General features: G+C 39.9%; 1 protein-coding gene across 4 annotated transcripts in view; it reads left to right on the top strand.

The window, feature by feature from the left end:
- b3gat1a (beta-1,3-glucuronyltransferase 1 (glucuronosyltransferase P) a) overlaps nt 1-12,467 on the top strand; it is a 56,202-nt gene that overhangs the window by 35,093 nt on the left and 8,642 nt on the right. For 2 of the 4 annotated variants that reach the window (XM_037267248.1, XM_037267247.1), the window contains 4 exons: nt 3,279-3,428; nt 5,955-6,097; nt 9,323-9,391; nt 9,492-10,003. In XM_037267248.1, the coding sequence (XP_037123143.1) occupies nt 5,986-6,097; nt 9,323-9,391; nt 9,492-10,003 (693 nt within the window). In that variant the 5' untranslated portion in view covers nt 3,279-3,428; nt 5,955-5,985. The remainder of the gene's footprint in view (nt 1-3,278; nt 3,429-5,954; nt 6,098-9,322; nt 9,392-9,491; nt 10,004-12,467) is intronic. The other 2 variants (XM_037267250.1, XM_037267251.1) reach the window with 2 other exon arrangements.

Below are 12,467 nucleotides of genomic sequence, written 5' to 3'. Positions count from 1 at the left end.
GTCCGCACTCATGAATCACTCCCGGAGACTCGCTAAAGGTGTTCATGTATCGATTCACTGCATTTTCAACCCAAGTGACTGCTTTAATGATTGATGTTGTTTAGTATGCATACCAAGGATGACATTTTCTAATTTATACCAAGACACTAAGGAGAGAGACCATGAACGAGTATCGCCGCAAAGGGGTTGTTTATTAAACGTAGTCTTTGATTAGTAGTTGCAGTCATTAACTTAGTAGTGCAAAAAAAGCAAACCCCATTTTGATCAACGTTACATTTTTTCACGATAAGCTCTTGAAAATTCTTGGAGTACTTAATCCTTACAACTTTTGTCGATGTTTTAATCAAGGAATGTCAAACTATTCTACCACTCAGCACCTTTTTATAATACAAATCACGACACCACTGAAGTGGAATGAGTAATTTTAATTCATTCTAATTTTATTGAATTTTATTTTCCATTTGTTCAATAGGAAACATCGTTTTGAAAGAACAACTACGCAAATAGTGTCATGGAATGGCTTGTCGTCCATTGTTAAAAAAAAAAAGGGATTCCCAGCAGGATATTTGTGTGCTGTGTGATATCATGTGTGAACTGTCATGCAGTGTGTAAAGGGTTCTTCAACAAATTTCCATGAGTGGCTGGGTGATCAATGGCCACTAGTTTTCATAGCAATCTGAAATATAAACAACAGCTGAACATGTCATATCATTTGAGTTTTACAACAAAAACCTCCAGCTATGGAGCGAAATACAGCTGGCCCTGGCCAAGCCAAATATAAACAGTCCTGTACATTTAAAATAACACTTGTAATACGTTTGCTTACAAAGCCAGTCATAGAATGTCTCGAAGCTTTTAGTAACTAAATACAGTAAAGCATTTGTGAAAAATTGAGACAAGATTGACATTATTTGGGAATTTACTGGTATGTTCATTTGTGCCATCTTTGTTTGGTGACACTGCAACAAATAAATGGCATATATATTTGCAACGATAAAACGTTAGGGATAAATTAACACGTCATAATTACAGTAAATAATTCTATAAAAGCAATTCTAGGATTCAAATATAAAACAGTCATTACAGCAGTAACTGAGCATTACGTGTGATGATGTAATTATATGCACAAACTATTTCATTGCGCACTATTCATCAACTCAAAATGTTCAATGTCAGAAGCATTGTAAACTGAAAACATCCTGTAATTCATTGCTGAGTTATGCACAGGCCTGATGGTATGATTCACATTATTTATGAGACTCCTCCTACACACAATTTTGATCGGGCTCCCCCGGATCCAAAAACAGACCCTTGCAAACCAAATTGAACGCTACCAATGGCACCTTACTGAGCAAAATCTGAAAGGATGCCAACATCTTCTGTGTGGCTTCCCTCAAGATGGCATTTACACCAGACGACGTTGTGATCCAAGCTGAGCTGCGTCAAGCCGACACGGCGGGTGCCGGTTTCAGTAGCAGTGACTGCGCAGTCCTGCTGGAGCCGCAGCCAAGATGGCAATGAGAAGCTACGTCGAGCTCCCACCAAGTCCCACATTCAAAATGTGGCCTGACTGAGCGAGCAGCTCAATAAATTAGTCAGAATAAGTTCAGGGCGGTCTCCACTCTCCCATGCGGTTATCGGCGGAAAACAAGCTGCCTTGGGCTTGGTGCTCCTAAATCTTTTATCATTGCTGAGGCAGGCTGATCCTGGCATGGACTCGGTCGGGCCATCAATCACAGCCAATCGTCACAGCTAATAGCTTATTCAAGATTTCTTTGGCAGCCTAAATCAAGCTTGAAAAGTAGCATTTGCAGTAATTGGGCCAAGTGGTGCAGGAAAAGGCTTGAGTTTTGTTTCATTTATTATTATTTATTTTTAATAATTTTACATAATACCATACAGTATGTTATGCATCTCGATTTTAAGAGGAGAGTATCTGGTAAGTTTGCACAGTATTCATACAGAGTTGATTTTACTGCGTTGCTATTTTTATGAGTATCACATTTTCAAGAGCCTCCAGGTGTTAATTGGAGTGATGGGGCATACAACTCAATATTAGTACGAGGGCAACCTTTCGGTGAACTCAAGTTGAAAGTATGAATACGGCCTAACTACCATCCTCATTTCCTCAATACCTTATCAAAGGAAGATTCTGCTGGGCTGGTTTTAACAAGGACATCCAAAAATTCATCTCTGCTTGCTCGGTCTACACTAGTAATACGTTTTCTCGTCAATCACCCTCTGGTCTTCTGCTGCATTTGCTGCACAACACATCCCGCCTTTGGTCTCACATAGCACTGAACTTTATTACCGGACCTGGTCTTCCGTCTTCACAGGACAACTCAGGCAACCCTTTTAGTGTGGTTGATTGTTTTTCGAAATAGCTCCCTATTCCCTAGTTCAAGTTGCCCGCATAGCTGAAAACAGCGAATCTACTAATAAAATATGTGTTTTGTATCCATGGCATTCTTACCTGATGTTTTTACGTCACTCTTATAATTGTGCCACTCATTTGAATAATAAAAGTCTCATTTCTACCATCGCGGCAGGCTTTAACGGCATTTGTGAAATCAAAGGCCGTCAAGCTTTATTGTATATTTGACACTGTCTGTTGAAATGCCAAAAGGTACGAAGAGGCCACCTTAGACAAGCGACGTCGCTTTTGCACTGTTTACTTTATTGAGTTGGACTTTCTGACTGCAGAAATAAAATGGTTTTTGGTTTGGAGCAAAGTTAGGTGTGAGCTGAACAAATGCACAACAGCTTTCCTATTAGCTGGTAGCTTCTACGATGCTTTGACTTGTCAAGTGATATAAGATGTTTCCAGGCTGTTTGCGTTTCCTGACAATTTTTATTTTGGGCTAAATGTGACAGTTTCTTGCGGCAATTGCATCTTAAGTCACCTTTTTATCACTACTTTATTCTCCTGTCATTTGCTTGTGTTTATTGTTTTTGTAACTGCATGATGCTCCCGTTATTTGACAAGCACCACAATAAGGATGCAAGCCTCACTTAACTCATTCTTCCATAATCGTTCTGAATTAGCCATCTATGAGTTCAAAAACAAAACTGTTACCTTTTATTTACCATTTTTTAACGGTAATTTTTAGAGATGTCATATTTCTGTAGTCTGGAGGTCTCAAAGATAAACAAATTGTGGTGGTTAACACTTCTGCCTCATAGTTTGGAGGTTTGGGGAGAACCGTGTAAGTCAAAATGCATCTATTGATGAATAAATATTGTGACATGATGACTGAAGAAATGTTTTCATCCTGCAGACATGGTCAAGGAGTTGCCTAAGTGACTGCAGGTGGAAGTAAATGAGGAAGAAGACGCATGATGTTGCTGCTACGTAGCTCACCCAGCAAGCTCTGTGGGCTTCCCAGCTGTGCATCACCTGTGATGCCATGATCCAGTTGTGACTGTGGGTGAGTAGCAAAAAAAGTGGTCAGTACAAAAACTGAATAAGCAACTAGAAAGCAAAGTACTTTGTATAATACACATAAGTAGTAAAAAGCCAATGTTGCTTGTAGCGCATTCAACAGGAAAAATAGACGCAATTAATTTACTGAATAACAACAACGTATATTTCTCAGTTAATGAATGCAGAAAGCATATAACGTCATTTTCGGACTATAAGTCACGTTTTTTTTCATAGTTTGGGTGGGGGGGCGAACGCTGCGCGTTCGCTTCTCTTCTCATTGGGTGCTAATGGGACGTCAAACGCTGCGTGGCCAATAAAAACTGGGCCGTAGTTTGGAGACCCCTGGTTTAGCCTGTTGTTGCTCGTTCATGTCTGTTCTTGGTGTTGGATTTTGTCGAACAAATTGCCCCCCAAAATGCGACTTATACTCTGGAGCGACTTACATATGTTTTTTTTCACATTATTGTGCATTTTATGGCTAACGCGACCTATATTCCGGAGCGACTTTTAGTCCGAAAATTACCGTATTGGTGAACCCGTACCAGTCAAATTAAGGTAGAAAATAAATGGATACACTTACTAAATGTATACACTTTGGTACCAAAACACTAATGTAGTATTAATACAAACCATATACATACATGAATAAAATTGCATCTCAATGGGCATATGAAAGAATGGACATGAATGGAATTCAAAAGTGAAATATACACACCAGCTATACAAAAATTGAGTTTTCAAATAAACATACACATTTTGATAGCAACACATAAATAATGCACTCTAAACATTAGTATAAACATTGCAAACCTGAATATATTTGTGTGCAGATTTGGCGTCTTAATGAGTGTTTGAGAGGTTTGACATATATGCAGTCTACTTCTCTGTCAGCCATGCATGCCATTTAGGTTCTGATAGTAAAATGACCACAAGAGGGTGTGAGGGACTGATATAGGGAGTCTTCATGAGTATTTCATACCTTGAAATTGGGCCGTAACTGGCCCGACACCGATACCTGGTATTGGTACTCACCCATTGCAAGTGCTAACATATTTTGGACTGTTTTCAGCATTTTTGGTTTTGACATTTGCAATAAAGAATATCAACACTTGTATAATAATAATAATAATAATAATAAACTTTATTTGTATAGCACCTTTCATACAAGAAATGCAGCTCAAAGCGCTTTACAACAAAGAAAGAAATTATAAGCATTGAATGCTTCACATAGGAACAGACAAAAAAAAAAAAACATGAACACATATGTAAAAACAAAACATTAATGTATGCATACACAATTAATAAAGTGAGCTGTATGTATGCACCTACTGGCAGTCTCTTTAAAACCAGTGAAGGGAAATGAAGCTTCAAATTTGGTTCATGAACCAGTTATTGTATTTTTTTACTCCTGTAGATGGCGGTGTTGGTTTAAAGAAAGCAGTTTAGAAAGTCAATGTGCTTTCGGTCTAATATTGAGTCCTTCTCCACCTGTTTTGGTGTTATGTTCTGGGCCGTTTCCACTATTGCAGCATTTAGGATGGCGTAATTTACTGAGCGGAGAACACGTATTGGAGTGATCAGACTTTTGATTACAACACTACATCCGTGAGGAGCTTCACCTCAACCTGGAGCCAGCTCAGCCATCTATTGAATAATGCTTTCCAGAGAGATGGAGAAGGACGAGAGCTACCACTAAATTGTACTTTATAATAAAAGAAGGAAAGAGAAACTAAATGGGACTTTATTCATTTAGGTGCATGATCACCTCGACAAAGCCCCCAAAATTGTTGTTAGGCACCCAATGTATTTCTAGAATTTAAATGTTAATTTTATTATAATTTCATCGTGCTATATAGGGTTAAACTTGTGTTCAAGTTAAAGCTTGCCAAAATTAAATTGGGACAACAAAGACAAAGAGCCCACAAACACTTATGGCAACATCTATCACTGCTGCTGAGGCCTATATAGATTGTACTGTGTAAGGTTCTGACTGTCTGGTTAGGACTTTGGCTGTGGGCCAAAGCACCTTCTGGTGACTTTCTTCCCATGATTATGTATGGAGAATATCTTTAGCAAAGGGGGCTTGACCCTTCCTCAATGATGCCGATTGGCAGCGGCTCCTGCTCCAGGGCATCCTCCTGCAGTGCTGACCTTCTTTTTGTTGGCAGTCAGACATTAAGAGACACTGTTTTTTATCCTTTTCTGCTGCTCCACAATCTCATTCCCCATGTGTACTAGCTTCTGCCAAACAACACAAGTCTATTAATCACTTTTTTCCCCCCTGTTGTTCTGTTGTCTTCAAATTTCATCCCATATGAATGTGGGTGAGCTCAAGTGCTTATTATGCTGCTCCTGAGTCGTTAAATGCAAATTAAGGCACAGTAAATGCACCACTCATTTTCTAGCAATCAAAATTCAACAACATGTTTAAAGTGTGAAGTTTATTTTCCACATGTCCATGCTAGTTTAAGCTTTGAGGATCTCAAACTTAGACAAAGGCTGATAACGTGGGTCTTTTGTTTCTCCACAGGTAATGCAGAGCCAAATAACCAATCCTGGAGATGCCGAAGAGAAGAGATATTCTTGCCATCGTGTTGATCGTGCTACCCTGGACTCTGCTCATCACAGTTTGGCACCAAAGCGCGATCGCTCCGCTCCTCGCCATCCACAAGGGTACGCATTGCAGCCACACTCCACAGGCCATATTGAAGCCGAAGTGGGTCCTCGAACCTCACACCGCGCTTCAAGCTTAGATATGGAGCCTGCTCATTTAGAGGCTCTCTCTTGCCGTGACCATTTGCTTCATTGCGGCTCAACAACACTTATCCAGTCGTAGATTTGTCATGGAGTGCACGATGAGGCTCTCATGCTTCATTAAAATCTACACATCTATGCGCACAAAAAACAACATAAGAACATGATATTGCAAGAATTGAGAAGAAAATAGAACAAAACCGTGTTTCAGATTATTTCCAACCAGAAATACCGAAACCTCAAAAGAAAAAAAACTGTCAAGAAAAAGTTTTGTATTATTGCAAAGTTTCTTGGCACTCAAAAATGTATAGAATCCAACAAATGTCCTTGTCAGCCACCTCAAATGTGTGCATGAAAAGATGAACTCGGTTTGAAATTCCTCCTTCCTCTTCAAAATGGTAAAAATAGTTTGACGGCTCACTGGAAATCCATATTGCTGTTAAGTTCTTGCTGTTTGATGATCTTTGAAACAAATAGATGATAGTAGGTGGCCTATAAATTTGCCAAGCACTATACATCTATTACTTACTATCCTAATCAATCAAACATAAATCCATCATGTGTTTTATCTATTAGGGTTGAACCATTTCCCAATTTTATCAACTGACATTCACCATTCCTCAATTACAGAGTTCATTTAAGCTGTACTTAATGTCATAAATGCGTCCAGCAATTAGCTTAATGAAGCCCAAACAACATGCAGTTCATTAGCACATCATACTCATGAGTCTCCCAATCTTTCTCCCCTGAGACCACAAACCCACAGTGTGAAATGTCAAGTAAGCTCCTGGGTAAACAAAGCCAAATTAGATAGACAGCAAATCACTACATTTCTTTGTCCTTGATGGATGATCTCAAAATACATACCATAGGAGTTAATACACAAACACCAATGCAAATACAGTGACATAAAATATCACTTCACATGCAGCAGCGTGGAAACTGTCAAGTGTGAAACAAAACCAAATATCCTCACTGTTATTTAACCCCGACTGCTCACAGGCTTGCTTTTGTGAGCGCTTATAAAGAGGAGCTGGAGGTTTTGGCACCATTCTCGCTGGCAGGCTGTTGTGAACATCTGGCCATCAGCAGATTGTGTTAATCTATGGCTGCACGGAAAAAAAAAAATCCTCTTTTATGTCTCAAGTGCGAATAGCTCCGAGGATGAACTCTTGACGAAGATTGTTTTTAGTCACGGCAAAATGACAGCATAAATATCTTCACCGATTCCGTTTCAATAAAATACTGTTCTATAATTGTATAATCTCCTTCATGACCACAGTGTTGGGATTAGAACGGTAGTTTTTAGATGCTCCAATGTTAACATTCATGTCTTGATGACAGGAAGTGATCACCATCTGGCAAAATATAAAACATAAAAAAAACATCATATTGTGAATGTGTGATACGATTTAAGCTTTTCGTTGATTACTGAAGGCACCCTGATTCTTGACTCTGTAACATTTGGCACAGTTGGAAAAATTCAGGAAGTAATATTTTTAATATTGAATCAAAGATGGGAATATTCTTTTCAAAGATGCAGTTTGTCACATACAACCTTACTACCGTAGGTATATTTTTGTGTAAAATCCATTTCTTATGAGAACATAAGAGTTAGATAGATTTGAATTCATTTCTATACCACATAAAGGAGCACTACGAATCTTAAAAAGCTTGTAAACAATTGGTTCGCCATTCTATTATGGGATGTAAACAGAAGAAAACAGAAATATTGCCAATTTTGTAATTGATTCTGTGGACTGAATACTGGAAGCGTGAGCCTCGGGAATTTGTGGAAGAATCATACACATCCTGGTCACACATTAATGTCGGATGATATTCCACTTCTGATCATCGCAAATTAGCCAATGCGGTTAAGTTGGTGTCTCAAGCGCTAAAAGCAACCTGCCTGCAAATAGGATTTCCCACAATATGAAAATGATATGCGAGAAAAACTCTAATTGGCTTTGCGTTTGCATGACAAATGACAAAAAGACGAAGAAAAGCTGTTTTAATAGAAATCTTAAAAACAGTGCACAGTGTCCTGCTACAAGACAGGCTGTTGAAATATTAATAGGATCAACCGAAGACAAGATCCTTGTGCTGCTGTGAAATGTGATTTCAACCGAAGGGGTGCCGCAACTCGGTGAAATAAGCACACAGAGGTCAAAGTAGCTCAATCCTGCTCGTGGCTCCCTCACTCTTGCCAAATGGGAACGCCTGTCAGGATCACAGACCGTGACGGTTCCGGCAAGGGTTGCAGCTCAAGAAGTTGGTCTGGTCCCTTGAGGTGGAACCAAGCACATGGCTGCCCACAGTCTGACCGCAACTTGCATTGTAGCTAGAAAAATGCCTTCTTTAACGCCATTGCCACTGCGGTTCCTACAAATAATTTATCAATGTCTATTTAGGCTAGGTTTAATGTTTTGAAATAGAAACAATTTTAGGATGCTTATTAAGGAACAATTTCAAAGTACAGCGTTTAACAGGTGCGGCTTTTGTTTAGTGGTCTGTTGTTGGAAGGATTAAATAAAAACTGCAAAATCAACTTTGATAAAACGTTTTGGTCAGAAGCGCTAATATGGTTTTCCTTGGCTTAGAGACTTTATAGGAATTCATTTTTGATCACTTTTTATTTTATTATTTATTTATCAAACATGCTTTTCCACTCCGTTTCCACTTGACTTGTGCAATCTAAACACTTGAGATACTTTGCTTCAATTTAATTTCTTTAGGATTGTTTTTGCATTTTCAATCTTGCAATCCTAAAACGGTTCCTCTTGAAGCAAACAGGTGGAGGCACGCATCTGCTTGATGGGCATAGGGGCTATAAAAATGAAACCCGTTTCACATTAAAATGTTTTCATCGCCCCTCAGATGATGCATAGCGTTCACAAAAATCATGTGAGCACAAACATTTGTGACAGCAGCACAGCAGGCGAGTCAGTAGATAAGAGTGGACATGTTGACACTTCAACATGAGAGGAGCGAATCCACCATCTTTTCCTTCCTAATAGGGGAAACTCCAAAGTCAATGTTTGAGGATTAAAAGGCTTCTTTCTGCCATTCCATCCTCTTCTAATGCGGTCTCTCCATCCGTCAGCTGTGTTGTCCTCTCACGGTGCTTGCTTTCACTTTTTGCAGCATGTCACCACCTAGTAAAAGAGATCTTTATCATTCCAGAGAGGCTTGCGGTTCGCCACCGACTCTCAGGTACACTTTACCCACTTTGGGTTTAAGTCACCTGAGGCAAGCTTACACAAGGGCGGCCCTTGGTTGTACTAATGCCTGACGTGTCTTCTTAAACCTGCAGATGACGGTGTTGAAGGCAAGAGGGAGGCGGGTGGCCAAGCGGGAGACTCCAAGGAATACTGCGCCTCAGATAAGGACATCGTGGAGGTGGTGAGGACTGAGTATGTGTACACGCGGCCGCCGCCGTGGTCTGATGTGCTGCCCACCATCCACATCATCACGCCCACGTACAGTCGACCTGTACAAAAGGCCGAGCTGACGCGGCTGGCCAACACCTTCCTCCACATTCCCAATCTGCACTGGATCCTGGTGGAGGATTCCCAAAGGAGGACGCCTCTCGTCACGCGCCTCCTCCGAGAAACGGGCCTCAACTACACCCACCTAAATGTCGAGACGCCCAGGAACTATAAGCTGCGCGGGGACACAAGGGACCCTAGAATCCCCCGGGGGACCATGCAGAGGAATCTGGCACTCCGCTGGCTGAGGGAGACCTTCAACGTAAATAGCACTCAAGCTGGAATAGTCTACTTTGCTGATGACGATAACACTTACAGTCTGGAGCTGTTTGAGGAGGTTAGTGCCCATTTCTTATGTCTGCTTGCTTCACACACTTTTTTCTTCTCACTTTCTTTTCTTCTCAACAGCCTTTTTTGTGACTGTTAACAAGCCACGAAAAGAAAAGCAAAAAGTTCATCTATCGATGCTTGCTTGACTGAGGGATAATGAGGTCATGCTGAGTTGTTTCGAGATTTTAACAGTTTTGTAAGAAAAATAGCATAACAGTCATGACGTAACAAAATAAATAGTGTGCTGCATTTTTTTGCTTTTGCTTTTTGCTCCTTCTGGCGTGTGCACATTGGCCACCTGGAGTCAGTATAATACAGACATAATGCAGATTAAATTGGAGCCAATCAAAACTCCTTGTAGTCATTCTTCGCGGAGGATAAAGAATATGCCCATGAGTATTGTCACATTATCAGTCAATAGGTTTTAATCAACTTTTTGTTTACAACTATCTATTGCTTTAAAGATTATACCAGCCAGCATGACACAACGCTATTTCTTTGCATCATTTGTGAGCGTTATGCTAAACGTATTTACTTAAAGCAGATCAACTGGATAACAGGACACAAAGTTCAATTGTCTTTGTTTCTTCTTCGTTATCATCTTTAATTTGACAGTGGACTGTGAGTGGCAATAAACAGCTTGAAGCTTCTTTTCAGAACTGTTCACTGTCTGACAAGATGCTCCTTGGTGTAAAATCAGTTGAGCCGGAAAAAACAACATCCAAAAAATGACTCTTATCTAAAAAAATCTCCTATATTGGGTCCGTCGTAGGTCTCAAAGCACATTTTATTATGCTGGCTGAGCTGAGGTCTGTTGACATCTGTACTGTGACATCACTCATGATGGCCATTTAGACACCACTGTTTTGGGGGGATTTTTTCTGAAACAGTTCAAGGGTGCTTGACTTTAGAACTTACGTTGTTTTTCAGTGAGTACGTAATAAAGGGTTAAAAGCCTTAAAAGTTCTGTGGCCACTCTGCTTCGGAATATGGGCAATCGGTGCATTGATTAGGCAGCTCATAATCAGCAGCTTCAAAGTGTCCTTATTGACCCTATACTGTCACTGAATGCTCATTGTTACTCTTGTGCTTTATGGGAAACCAATGACAGTATTGAGAGCACTGCTCAGTCAGGCTGCTTTGTAGGAAACAGATACATAATGACACACAATTCTCCTTAAGACCAGTCATTATTTTGCTCCGATCACACGCGAAGAAGATTGGCTAGATAATGAACACATACCAACCATCCATCTCGACGTCATCTGAATTACCCGACTATACGGGAGCCACGTCCTTTCGGTATTGGTCCAGAGGGAGGCCTGTAGTGAGCGGAGTGTCAAGTATTGACACGGCCTGTCGTTACCTTTCCCTGGAAATCAGCCAAAGTGCTCAGTCTCCTTCCAAAGCGCTCCATCACCTCCAACAGGCCCATTTATGTGGCGGCGTAACAGCCCTGAAAGGACAGAGACGACAGAGAAAGAAGAGTGGACGATAAAAACAAAGTCAGACACAAATCCGATTGCGGTGACTTTTGCTGACACCAGAGAAAATATAACCGTTGTCTGCGGCTTGACAACCGTGCAAACAAGGTTGAAAGGAGTCTGTGTGTCGTATGTACTTCAAAATGAGGTCAGCATATCCTAAAGCTGCAACCAAAATGAGGTTTTGCTGTTCATTTTAAAATCCACACCAACCGATTAGGAGAGGTCACTTGTTCTTTGTTGCAAAAAAAAAAAGCCAAAGAAAAAGCAAAACAAATGCCACAGTAAACACTTTGATGCACATGCCGCTTTTCAAATTAGAATTTTGTGATCTTTGAATTTTGTATGTTTGACATTTTTTTTGTCAAATTCTGGTTTCCAGTATACGGTAAGTGTCAACTACCCACACAAATATCACAAAGGCAAAAAAATTCCACTGTGTAGTATCCCAAACACTATCAAAATGCTGAGTAAATTACTGTTATTGCCTTGAGTGTCATTAATCTCTTTCTAAATGCAAAATTTCAGGCCATGCCTATAATTAAAACTAAAATAGAAACTCTTTAAATTGTAATTTTTTCTGCAAGTTATTGAGTCACCATAAAAGTATTTGTTTCCAACCCAAATAAATTATCATCATTTATAATAAATTTAGATTTATGTACTCTGCTGTAGAAACGATGCAATTCTAGAGCTGCCTCTGTCACATCCCTTAAGAATGCATATCAAAATAAACAACAATAATATTGTGCGAAATTAAAAAGGATGCCGTTTGATTCTGTGCGTCTGCAATGGAGAACAATATCTGCATTTGCAATGCTACATGTGATGTTCACTCAACAGAATAAAAAAGAAAATGAATGACCAACACATCAGGTACTCAAATTAAAACAACTGCAGCATATTTTAGTTTGTTTTGAGACAATCGCTTATTGCAAGAAGGCACAAGAGACAGAATTGATTTTTCTTATCTTTGCACACCCAAGG

Source organism: Syngnathus acus, chromosome 13 (genome assembly GCF_901709675.1).
Source record: "Syngnathus acus chromosome 13, fSynAcu1.2, whole genome shotgun sequence".
In the NCBI taxonomy this organism is placed as follows: domain Eukaryota; kingdom Metazoa; phylum Chordata; class Actinopteri; order Syngnathiformes; family Syngnathidae; genus Syngnathus; species Syngnathus acus.
This window is presented reverse-complemented; position numbering and strand designations above follow the sequence as displayed.